The 12,521-nt window shown below is 51.6% G+C and overlaps 1 protein-coding gene across 2 annotated transcripts in view; it reads left to right on the plus strand.

Moving 5' to 3' along the window:
- The first annotated feature begins 479 nt into the window (after positions 1 to 479).
- Positions 480 to 12,521, plus strand: part of SCAP (SREBF chaperone) — a 46,974-nt gene continuing 34,932 nt past the window's right edge. Inside the window, exons 1-3 of one of the 2 annotated variants that reach the window (XM_084509152.1) lie at positions 480 to 517; positions 3,322 to 3,418; positions 11,615 to 11,828. In XM_084509152.1, the coding sequence (XP_084365278.1) occupies positions 11,707 to 11,828 (122 nt within the window). In that variant the 5' untranslated portion in view covers positions 480 to 517; positions 3,322 to 3,418; positions 11,615 to 11,706. Of the gene's footprint in view, positions 639 to 3,321; positions 3,419 to 11,614; positions 11,829 to 12,521 lie in introns of both variants that reach the window. The other variant, XM_084509151.1, reaches the window with a different exon arrangement.

Genomic DNA, 12,521 nt, shown 5'->3' on the forward strand with positions numbered 1-12,521 from the left:
CTCCTTTTAATTAAAACAAGGATGCGGGGAATTAAATAACCACCGCCGGTACCCGGGACTTGGTCGGGAGCTCCCCTGTGAGGGTGCTGAGGGGCACACGGAGGCGCTGGGCTGCGGGGGGAGCGGCCCCGGGGTCCTCGTCCCGGTCCCGGTCCCAAACCCGAGGTCCCGGCCCCAGCCCCTCCACGTGCTCCGCCAGCCCCCGGCCACTTCCGGGTTCTGGCATGAACGCCCCCCTAGCCACGCCCACAAATGGGCGTATCCACGCGGGTGTGGGCGGAGCTACATCGCCAAGGGGGCGTGGCCTGGCTGAGTGGGGCTGTGCGGCCAGGCAATGGGGGGCGTGGTTTGGTACTGAGGGGGGTGTGGCCTAATGAGAGGTGGGCGTGGTCACGGCGACGCCGGCGAGGGGGCGGGGCCTGCCCTGCGCGCTCGCGCCCGGCGGGGGGGGGGTGAGGGGGGGGTGGGGGCGGGGAGCGCCGGGAGCGCGCGCGCGGGGCCGGCGGGCGGCCGTGAGGTAAATCCCGCGGCGCCCCGGGGAGGGGGCGGGTTTAAGGCTTAAAAACGGGGCTAAAACGCCTCAAAACGGGCCAAACGCTGCAGGATCGGCCGCAGCGCGCCGCGGGGGGGGCCGTGAGGTGAGGAGGGGCCGCGGGGGAGGGGGGTGGGGGGCGTTGAGGCCGGGCCGCTGGTGGGAACCCCCCCAAAAAAAATAAAAGGGCCCAGCCTCGGGGCCCCCTCCCCGAATTTCTGCTCGGGAGGAGGCCGCGGGGGGGGTGTGGGGCTGGGTTGGGGCCTGTTCGGGCTGTGCTGCGCTTCCGGGGGGTGTGTGGGGGAGAATCGGGGGTTTTTGGGGGATTTAGGGGGATTTGGGGTGTGTGGGGGGGGAGTGGGATGGGGGAGGGAGGGGGAGAGGGGATGAAGGTGTGGGGGTGGTGGGCAGGGGGTAATGGAGGGGATGGATGGGGCAGGGAGGTGCTCATCAGGTGGGTGGGTGGTCAGTCGGACAGGTAGGTAGGTGGGTAGGTAGGTAAGGAGTCGATCAGGCAGGTAGGTGGTCAATCAGGTGGGTAGGTAGTCAAGCAGTTAGTTAAGTAGTCAATCAGGCAGGTAACTAGGCAGGTAGGTGGTCAATTGGGCAGGTAAGTGGTCAATCGGGCAGGTAGGTAGGTGAGTAGGTAGGTAAGTAGTCGATCAGGTAGGTAAGTAGTCAATCAGGCAGGTAACTAGGCAGGTAGGTGGTCGATCAGGCAGGTAAGTAGTCGATCAGGCAGGTAGGTAGTTGGGTTAGGTGGTCAATCGGGCAGGTAGGTGGTCAATGGGGCATGTAGGTGGTCAAGCGGGTAGTTAAGTAGTCAATCAGGCAGGTAACTAGGCAGGGAGGTGGTCAATCAGGCGGGTAGGTTGGCAGATAGGTGGTCAATCGGGCAGGTAGGTAGTCAGTCGGGCAGGTAACTAGGCAGGTAGGTGGTTGATCAGGCGGGTAGGTGGTTGATCAGGCAGGTAAGTAGTCAATCAGGTAGGTAACTAGGCGGGTAGGTGGTCAATCAGGCAGGTAGGTGGTCAATCGGGCAGATAAGTAGGTAGGTAGTTAAGTAGTTGATCAGGTGGGTAGGTGGTCAGTCGGGCAGGTAGGTGGTCAAGAAGGTAGGTAAGTAGTCAATCAGGCGGGTAACTAGGTGGGTAGGTGGTCAGGCAGGCAGGTAAGTAGTCAGTTGGGCAGGTAGGTAGGCAGGTAGGTAAGTAAGTAGTTGATCAGGCAGGTAGGTAGGTGGGTAGGTGGTCAGTCGGGCAGGTAAGTAGTCAATTGGGCAGGCAGGTAGTTGGGTTAGGTGGTCAATCGAGGAGGTAGGTGGTCGATCAGGTAGGTAAGTAGTCAATGAGGGAGGTGGGTAGGTGGTCAGTTGGGTAGGTAGGTGGTCAATCGGGTGGGTAGGGAGTCAACCAAGTAGGTAGGTGGCCAGTTGGGCAGGTAGGTAGTCAGGTAGTAGGTAAGTAGCCAATCAGGCAGGTAGGTGGTCAGTTGGGCAGGGAGGTGGTCACTAGGTGGTCATTTGGGCAGGTAGGTGGTCAGGCAGGTGGGTAAGTGGGCCATCAGTCAGTCACCGGCTACCTTGGGGCTGTCCCACTGCTGTGGTTCCCCGGGGACTTTGTGGTGCCGCGAGGATCGCTCGCCCCAGCTGGCGGCCCCAGCCTTTGAAGTTTGGTTAAAGTTTAGGAATCGATTTCTGGCCTGGGGAGCAGGTGAGCACGGTAGGACGGGTGAGGACGAGACGCAGGCAGAGCTGGTTGGGTCCCCGAGTGCTCTGCTCGTGGTTTCGTGCCTGCTGCCCGGACACCAGCACGATCCCGAGCGCGGTGCCCGCTTATCTGCCGGGCTGGTTGCACGAAAAAACGCTTCCAGTTCCGACACGGGGCACGGTCTCCTCCGTGGTGAAACCTGTAGCTGTTCTGACAGCACGCCGGCCTGATAAATTTAGGATTAGACGAGCGGTTGTGTAACGCAGAGAGGCGATTAGCTGGCTTGAATTCACCAGGAAGGAAAACACCCCGGGATTTTCACCGAATCCTCTCGCCGAAACAATTCCTCTCAGTATTTCCAGCCACAGTGCTGAGCTCCACACAATGCTGGGTATTTTTCCAAACGTGATTTCAGTGTAGCAGCGTCACAGAAGAGCAGAGAAGAATCTGTTTTATTTTATTTTTTCCCCCTGAGGAGCGTTAAAATAGGTTTCTGAGTGTCCCGATCTCAGCGATGAATGAGATCTGTCGGGGTTTCTCTGAAGGCAGCCGTGCAGTCGGGGTTCTTTTCACTCGGTTTCTTGTCCAAGTTTGTGTGTTAATGCATAGAAAAGTCGGGTTCTTCTTCTTTGGTGAGCACAGAGTTTTTAAAAATACAACAGGTAGAGCCTGATGAATAAAAATATTAATTTCTGTGGTGCAACTGTATAGGTAGCACGCAGAGGGGGACTTGGCAGCGCTCTGTCCCCGCAGGGATGCGGGTAGCCAGGCTCCAGCTCTGTCCCCAAAGGGCTCGAGGTGCTTCCACAGCTCGCTTTGCCCCCCGAGCCCAGCCTTGAGCATGAACCAGGGGCAGAGGTAAGGCTGGGTTACGGCTCCTGTGGACTTCAGGAAGCAGAACGGCCGAATTCAGGCTAAACTTGAAGCTGGGGGGGTGTTTTATTGCTGAGATCTGTGGCTGCCCTGCTTCTTCTTTAATTTAAATGACAAACCGGCCCCGTGCATGTCGTGGATGTGTCCTGATGCATCCTGCTCGCTGGATGGTTGCCTTCACCTGAATCTTTTCTCTTGTGTCCTCAGCTGAAGGCAGTCTCGGAATGGCCGGAGCCTGTCGTGCCTAGCAGGATTGGATTCCCTCGGGAAGAAAAACCGAGCCTGAGCTCCTGGCAGCAGCACGGTGAGTCTCAGCTGGAGCTGAGGAGAGGAGGAGGGTCCTGAGGGTCGCCTTTCTTTGCTAAAAAAGCCCAACGGCTCGTGAGTGGAGCATTGTGATAAAGATGCCGGGGGGATAATAGCTGGTTTGTTTGGGGAAGACAATGCCTGGCTCGTTATCTCACAGAGGAGTTTTTGGGGATTGTTTCGCTGCTGGGAAGAAGGAGCTCGGCAAGCTGCCAGTCCCGGCTTTTTTGGTTATAAAAAAGAAAAATATTTGGTTCTGAGCGGTGCTGGAGCTGGCAGAAAGCTCCCCAGATCGGATGCTGCCGGTCCTGGTGGCTTACTCGGGCTTGCTGAGCGCTGCTGCTGTAACCTAGAACCTGCTGAAAATCAATCCCGTGCAGGTGAGTCACCGGACTGATGCCTGCACTTGTGCCTGGAACACCTGAAGGTGCAGGCTTACATTTTAGAACGAAACCCCTTCTGGTTAGAGCTGTGCATGACTTTTTTTTGGGGGGTGGGAGGGGAACGACGCAGGGCAATGCACGCTGAGCTTGGGTTCTTAATTTTTGAGTTCTGTTTTGAGGCAAACGATCCCGTCTAAGCTGTGGGCTTGGTTAAACCAGGGCAAAATAACCCTAGCAGAGATCACCAGAGCTAGCTGCTGAATTAGATTCATTGCAGGTGGTGAAAAAGGAAGGTGGTGATGCAAAAGGTGCCCGGAGCCTCGGTGCTGGCAGTGCAGGCTGCAGCAGCAGGAAAATGCCTGAAAAAAGCTCTCCTGCCCTTCCTGAGCGGGTTTCTGGGTGGTGAGGATACGTCCAGACACCGTGAGCCAGCATCAGTGGCTCTTTCACGTCTCTTTATCCCCTACCAGAGAAGTTTCTTTCTGAATTCATCACTTCAGAGCCCTTCCAGCTTCTGTTTTAGCTTATTGTCTGTACGTCTTGGAACTTCAGTCCCCGAAGTAGAAGTCCTTCACTGGGGGGAATATTTATGAAGTTCCTGGTAGTAACAGATACCTTATTCATCTGTACAACGACCCTGGTGGTACTGCTTAAAAATTAATAGCCTGCTGCTCGGGCTTGTACCTGCAGAAAGCCCTGGGTGCGTCCAAAGAGCGTGTGCAGGAGGGAAAAGGGACTGAAAGTCTGGAAAAAGGGAAAAAGCTGCTGGAAACCCTTGTGCAGATGTGGTTTACCTGGGAGAACCTGAGCGTTATTGTCCTCTTTAACTTTCACCTTGCTTTCAGCAGTTTTACGAGGTGCAGAAGGCCCGGTATTTATTGGGGCAGAAAGTCTTTAAAAGTAGCTGCAGTAGAAAGAGGTATTCAGGTATGCAGGCAGGGCTGTCTGCTTGAGAAACAGGCAATTTGGGTCTCTAGGCCTGAAGTAAATTCTTTTTTTTCTGTCCCGAAGGCCGGGTTTGAAGCAGGAAATGCATCCTCTGCAGCGACAGGAGCCCCAGCTGTAGGTAAAGGAATGGGGAAGAGGTCGTGCTAGTTCCAGCTATCGGTGTGGCAGGTAAATGGGTAACTGCCAAGGAATAAAATAATTCTGAATGTGTTAATAGGAAGGGGATGGCGGAGGGCAGAGCAGAGAGGAGATCTCTCGCTGTTTGTTCTCGTGGTATCTTTTGGAGCTGACTTTCTGCAGACTGAAGCCAGCTGGCCAGCGACTGATGCTGCTGACAGGCCGGGATGCAGGAGGAGCAGGCTCGCAGGCAGCCAGAAAAGTCAGATATTTTCGTTTTACGTCCTTAAAAGACAGGCTGGAAAAAAAAAAGTGAAAGCTGCAGTGGGCGTCTTCTGTGAGGAACGGGATAGAGCAGGAGGCTGCGCTGCGGGGTTACTGTGGGGCCACAGGTTTGCCTCCAGGACCTGTGGGGTGGAACAGACTGCAGGTATTAAAGCCCTAAATGCCCTAAAAGCCCTTTGAGGCTGCCGTGTGTACCAGCAAGGCATCCCCACGTAACCCTGCGTACCTGTTGCATCACCCTCCTGATATTTTTGGGGAAAGCAACTCCCTAGCCGCTTGCTGTCAGGCAGCAGCGTCGACGAATAAAAGGAGCTGCTTGCTCCAGAAGCAGCCGTGTGAGAGGCATCACCCAGGAAGGGGCTGCGAGGTTTTGTTGGTGTCTTGTCACCCAGCGTGGGTGCTGCTTGGCACAGGGGAAGAGTCCTGAATGAGAAGTCTGGGAAAGTGGCAGTGCCCCCCACAAGCCAGGGGAACGCCTCGTGGGGTGTTTAATCCTGCCTCTTCCTCCCAAATAACGTGCCCGGTTGCTTTTCTAACCCGTGTGGCATGGACAGAGAGCCCTGGGGTGGAGATGTCCACAGCTTCACTGCACGTTTTATTTTGGGCTGCTGCTTTGTAGCTTCCTGGGATGTTGCGTGGTGCTGGAGGAGGCAGCCATTCCCCGGTCGTTTCCTCACATGGCCTCGGGTTTTAGAGGTCTGTTGTATCCATTAGCTGCTCAAATCCTTTCCAGATGGAAAGTCTTCCCATATTATTGTTTTATGGAAACTGTTCCTTAATCACCCTTGGTTGGGCTTCTCTGTACCTCTTCTAATTCTGCTCTGTGTCCTTCCTGAGGTGAGGAGGAGGAAGAATGACCAGGAGGTGTTGCTGCTGTTGTCGCACCTTTCTTCCAGGTACCTCCTTCTATTAAAATGATCAGACATTTGTTATGATCCTTTTTTAACCTCTTCTGATCAATTTCTGGCCGTTTGAAGGTCCTGCTCCTTCAGCACCCAACTGCTCAGCTTTTCAGCAGGCCCCCGTAAGGAGCTGAACCCGCTTGGAGAAGCCTAAGAAGACTTTCTGAATTGAATCTCCAATCTCCGTGCGGATTTGTGAGGCTGACTCTTCTCCAACGTGTTGTAATAATTATCCTCCCAGCCCAAAATTTGGTTGGCTGCTTTCTGCTGACTTCAGAGCCCGTGCCGTGGTGCACTTCCATATCCCAGTCATCTGCTGGCCCTACAGATTCCCTGGCAGGCCCGCTCCTGGTATCTGAATTGGGATTTATTATTCCTTCTTATACCTTCCTCCAGCTGTTCCTCCACTCCTTTTTGGCCCGCTGCAGAGTGTTTTGTAGGTAGTTTGCAAGAATTTTTCTCCCTATTTTCCTCGTTTGGACCCATCTTCAACTCCTGGCCAGATTTGCTGATGCTGTAGGCATTTCTCCTGAGCTTCCCATGGCTCCCAAACGATATCTTTAGATAGCTTCTGTTATCACCAAACATTTTGCTCTTCTAATGCCCCTTCAGGCTTTTTAAACACGATCTCTTCTTTTTTAACGTAGTCTGCATTTTTTCCTTTGCTGTTCTGCGCATCGGTGGGTTTTTATTTTGGACTCTTATTCCTGGAAAGATGCAGCTTTGCTCGTCCAGTGCAGAGCCACTGCCCAAACCTGCTGCCTGAACCCTTGGTGAGCTGGACAGTTACAAATTGGATCTTACTGACAGGGAGGTTCAGTGACAAATCCATTGGATGGCGAATTCAGAGCTCCATAACTCCTCGATTAAAGCGAAGGAATTGAATCTCTGCTTTAGCGTTCGGTAGGCTTTGATAAAATATCCTCAGGTAGGTTTGAGGCATTTGAAGGCGTCTTTTGGGAAAGGCTTGCTGGCATTTGGTGAAGCTTTGTGTGTTCCTCGGCGCTTGTTCACCTCTTCCAAAACTCCTGGCAGCCTTTTAATGACTGTTACAATAACGGTGACTTGTGTTTAAGTAAATGCTGAGTTCTTCACTGCTGGAAATGAATTAAAAGCCAGCCGCTGGCTTTTAGACCATCCCATTGTCTCCTTTGCCTTCTTTCTACTTATCTCATTAGAGTAGGAGTTTGCTACTGCCGGTTGCCAAAGGCCTGGAAAAATACCATCTTGTGGTTGCACTCTTAAAATTCATTTGCAGCGGGTGTGTTGGAATCGTGGAAAAATCCACCTTGCCTAGAAATGCTCTGAATATTCACTGAGGGGCAAAGCAGGGCTCTCCAGAGGCCCTGTAAACTTGATGTGAGAGCACAAACCTTCTGTCCAAAACTTCGCTCAGCAGCTTAGTGCCAACACTGGAAATGAAAATGTCAGGGATTCGGGTGTGCCCTGCACCTTCTCTTCACTAAATTAAACCTTTTCCTAACTCATTTTGCAGGTTTTCTATTGTGTGTCTTCCTATTACTGCCCCGTGTGAGGGGTACACTAGTGATACTTCTGCAGTGGTATTAAATGATGCTAAAACCATATTTTAAGAGAAGCTGCCTTGTATGATCGTGTTTCTTTCTGTGTAGTAAATAGTGGAGCCCAGATCATCGCTAACGAGAGTCGGGTTGGGCAAGAGAAGAAAAAGATTGGGAAACGTCAGGAAGAAACGATTGGGAAATGTTTTCGTGTGCTTGGTAAGGCGTCAGTACGCTTCGCTTCGTTCGGCTGGGTGCGAAAAGAGGAGGAAACTTTGAAGCTTGTTGTTTTTGTAGAGATCTGGTGTTTTATGGTGGAGCATCCCACCACTTCCTAAATGTCAATTAGGTGTCTGATGCCTACTGCGGTGCTCGTTATTGTAGGAAGCAAAAAGTGAGCTTTAATAGGAAACGGATTCAATGGGTTTGCTGCTCCTGGGCAGGAGTTTAGCTGAGGTTCTTCTCTTGGGGCATGAAGGTGCAAAAGACAGACTGAAAATGGGTTTGGAAGCTTATTTTGGAGCGTTGGTCCCTCTTTGGTAGCTGCTTACGTTGTCTGGGATATTATGATGACTTCTGAAAGCTGATTTAAAAACCCAGCTCAACGTTTTCAGTACTGCTCTGGCCTTCTATGGGATGGCGAGGATGCAGTCTGAGATCACACTTACCAAAGAGCTTCTGCTTTCTAGAGATAAGAAGAAGCCTTCCAGGAGGGAACAGGGGCAGCTCTGGAGCCTCGTTTCCCCAGGGCTGTGTTAGGATCGACCCGTTGGGGCCGGAGCCTTCGGGAGGTTAGTGCCGTGGTCGGGGTTTTCCCATCGGAAGCGTTCTGCTCCCCGTGACCCGCGTCCTCTCGCAGCACAAAGCACCTTATTCTTCTCCTGGGAACGCGAGGGGCTGGGTGTTGGAGCCGATTGTGTGGCGTTTCTCTGAAGGAGGGCCGTGCCTCCAGCGGATTTCTTCCTTTCCCATCTCTGAAGGCTTCAGAAGCGCTTCGTCCCTGGCCCTGGCTGGAGGAGAATTCCCGCTTGGCGAGTGAGATGTGCTGAGAAGTGAGTTCCCGTGGCGTATTCCCCTCTTCCTTCCCCTGCTGCTGCTGCTGCTGGGACGTTTTGGGCTGGGAGCAGAGCTCCGGAGGCTGCTGGCACCAGTCGCTGCTGGCATCTCGGGGTAGGAGCTGCCTCTGCAGCCCAACAGAGGGCAAGGAATCTTTTTTTTTTTTTTTCTTTGATTCATGGACAATCTGGCCTCTGGGTGTTTTGTGCCTCTCGCAGGATGCTTTGGGGTTTTTTGGTTGTTTTCTGGGGGACGTTGTGCTGAGTTTTGGGCATCGCAGTGAACGCAGATCCATAGAAAGGACTGAAGAGAGATCAGGGAGCTCTGTGGGTTGAGGGTGGGCTACAAATCAGGCGGTGAGCTCAGTCTGTGATGGCTCCTGAGGGTCCTGGAATAATCCAGGAGTGTGTAAAATTCCTGTAGCCATGTGTGTGTGTACAAACACGTGCCTGTAGGATGTCAAAGTGCTGCGTGGAGCAGGTGGGACACGGATGTGACCAAGGCATTGTGCTCGGTGGGTGCTCTGCTTGTGGCTCGAGATCTTAACTGGACCCCAAATCCATTTTTCCCTCATTTTTCAGTCTGGTTTTGAAGCAGTCTGGCTAGCTTGGTCTTGAGTCCTCAAGACCTGTAAGTCCTGCTGTCTCCTCTTCTTTTGTGATGACTGAAAGTGGAAGCTTAATTCCGATACCTCTGGGGATGGAAGATATTTGGGAAGCCCGTGCTGGCCTGATGGAGGCAAAATGTGCGATAGCAGCCCCGGGAGGGTGACTTGTTGCTGGATCAGATGCTGAGCGATCGGGTTTTACGACTACCTAATGCTGAGGCATGCTCCAGAGAAGCTTTTTTGGAGGACTCGAATGTTTAAATCTATTTATCTTTTAAAAAATAAATAAATTAGTGTTCACAATGAAGGAAAAAGCTTTCCCACACTTGGTAATTTTGCCTCTAAATAGAAGGAGTTGGGGCTCCAAGTGCACGGGCATTTATTTAACGTCCTCTCTGCCTGCCTTGTGCAGTGCTTGAACAGCAGGTGAGTGACTTGGCTCTTCCTTGCTGAGGAAAGAAACCATCTGGGGCTGCAGTTAACCCCGAAGAAGAGGTTTTGGCTGCTGGAGGAACTCATTTCCATGTGTCAGAGGGTGCTGTACCTCAGGAAAAAGGGTGGCGACCTGGCACGCAACGCGGTGCGTCGCGAAGTTTTGCTCCTCAGTTTTTGCTCCTCGTACGGAGCCTGCTCTGCTGTAGGGCAAGGTGCTGCTTGGGAACGGAGAAAATTTGGAAATTGAGGACGTTAAAAGCTAAACCTCGCTCTTTTGAGCCTGCTGTTTGCTTTTGTTTCCTACGCTGCACCTCCGACCCTCAGTGCTTTCCTTTTGCAGGCGAAGGGCACGAGGCGCGGTGCTGCAAGGGCAGAAGGAAACACCCCAAGGTCTCATCTCCATTCCAACTTTGGCTTGGATCTGCAGTCATGCAAAACAGGGGAAAAAAGACACTCTGAGCGGATTCTATTTTAATATTTGTCCTGAACTCAGAGGCTTTCTTTTGAGTTACCTAACCTCTGTTTGCAAAACCGGCTTTGAACAGGAGCTGTTCCTGCCTTCCACCTTGGTGAGCACTGTTGCAGCACAAAGCTAACAGATTTCAGAACTGCAACCCCCCAAAAGCCAGTAAGCACATGTTAGCTTTGGAACACTCAGGTTTTCCTTTTCGTGCTGATATTTTTTCACATCAGGCAAAGCAAGCAAACCCGAAAGCCTCTCTGCATTCAGTAGAAGCTGTTCCCGGTGGGATGCTGCCACCACAATCCCTGGTAGAGGACGAGGCTGGTGGTGCTGGTCCTGAACTTGCTTTTATTTTGGCTGCCTTCCCCCTTTTGTGATCAGTGAGTGCTTGAAAGGCTTTTTTTTTCCCCAATCCTTGCGTTTGCAGCATGCAGAAACCTCATAATGAGTGTCAGTGGGGCTGATGTGAGGCGCGTTCCTTTTTGTTCCTTCCCCCTTTCTGCTTGCTTCATCCTGGCCATCAGGTGAAGCCGTGTCCTGCTGTTGTGACGGGACAGGGGTGGCGTGTGGGTGCTGAAAAGCAGCAGAATTCTGCTTTTAGGGACTTTTTAATGTTTGCTTTTCATCTTCTGCCTCGAGGTCAAGGGGATTAGCCTTATATGTGAGCCCCAACATTGTGTTATGTATCTCTAGCAAGACTCCTGTTGGAAAAATCACTGGTGAGATGAAGTTCAGGATGTTCCAGCTTAATTTTCTGCATTTCCTTTCCCTTCTACTAACACAGGCTGAGCTCTGCTCCTGCTGTACGTTCACCAGGGGTTTGATGTTGCTTTCAGCGATCAGTTCGGAGCAGGAGGCTCGTGTGTGCAGGGATTTCCACTCCACAAACAGCTCTGGAAGATGGTTTTGTTGTTGAAAGTTGAAAGTAAAATTTCTTTGGTTTATTCTCTCTTGAGCTCAAGAATTGAAAGGGGCAGGTAGGCAGTTCCCTATGCCCAGGACAGCGATGTCGATCCGTCCAGCAAGTCCTGGTGCCTTGCTGAGAGGTATTAACGAAAATATTTGTCCAGGTTTTTCATTTGGTCATGAGGCCGACGTGCCGGTGCTTCTGTTGCTGAAATCTGATTATTTTAGTTGTGCTTCTGGGGAAAAAAAACCAGGTAGATTGTTTTAAAATGGGCATGAAATAGAATTTCACCTGAAATTAAAAGTGTGATGGTTGTGCTTGGGGTTGCTTCCTCATCCCGTGTGCTGTCCCTTCAGGACGGTGATGGTGAGGAGCTCAAAATGTGGGGCTGCCTAAATTTAGGTCTTGTATGAGTTACCTGGAGCAGTCACGAATGGCATTCCTCTCGGATAAAAACACAAAACTTTGGGTTTGAACTCCAGGAAAAAAAAGTAAGTTGGTGGCTCAGCAAGCCGGCGGCGTTCGCTCTCATTTCTTTTTCTCCCTCCTGAGCTTTCCTCCTGATTTCTAGGTGGACAGGGTGCCCCCGAAGCCCTGCACATGCTGGAGCTGCCCGACGCCCTGCTGTACCCCGGGATGGCAGCGAGGTGACGGCCGCTGAGGATGACCCTGACTGAAAAGCTGCGCGAGAGGATATCGCGGGCCTTCTACAGCCACGGGCTGCTCTGCGCCTCCTACCCCATCCCCATCATCCTCTTCACGGGGCTCTGTATTTTGGCCTGCTGGTAAGTCACCAAATTCTGCCTGTCCTGGGCAGCTGGGCTGCTCTGGGGGCTCTCACAGCAGTGCTCGGGTTCCCCTGGTCTTGTGGGCTCTCCCAGAAGTCCTTTTTCCTTTATTTTTTTTCCTTAAATGTAGATTTTTGTCATCATTTTGTGTGGGACAAAAGAAAAGACAGGGCATTAAGTATCTTCATGTGGTTTAATAAGTAAATAGTAAACACTAATTAGTCAATCAGTAAGTAAAAGTGATCTCCAAACACCTGGTGGGAGACATCACACAGCCATGCAAGGAACATGCTCAGGTTCCCCTGTCTTGTGGGCTATCCCAGAAGTCCTTTTTCCTTTATTTTTTTTTTCCTTAAATGTAGATTTTTGTCATCCTTTTATGTGGGACAAAAGAAAAGACAGGGAATTAAGTATCTCCATGTGGTTTAATAAGTAAATAAAAAAAAAAATAATCAGCAAATCAAAAACTAATCAGCAAATCAGTAAGTAAAAGTGATCCCCAAACATCTGGTGGAAGACATCAAAATCATAAATTGAAAATGGGGAGAAAATAAGTTGTTTTTTCTCTCCGTACTTGCATATTTGGTTCTCCCCGAAGCTTGTACTGTTCAGCCCTTGCCTTGGCATGAATGTCTTGTTTGTTCTTGTGAATTCTCGACTTTCCTCGGGGACTGAGGTTTGAATGTGAGC

The sequence above is a fragment of the Aythya ferina genome, assembly GCF_964211825.1.
Source record: "Aythya ferina genome assembly, chromosome: 2".
NCBI classification, from domain to species: Eukaryota; Metazoa; Chordata; class Aves; order Anseriformes; family Anatidae; genus Aythya; species Aythya ferina.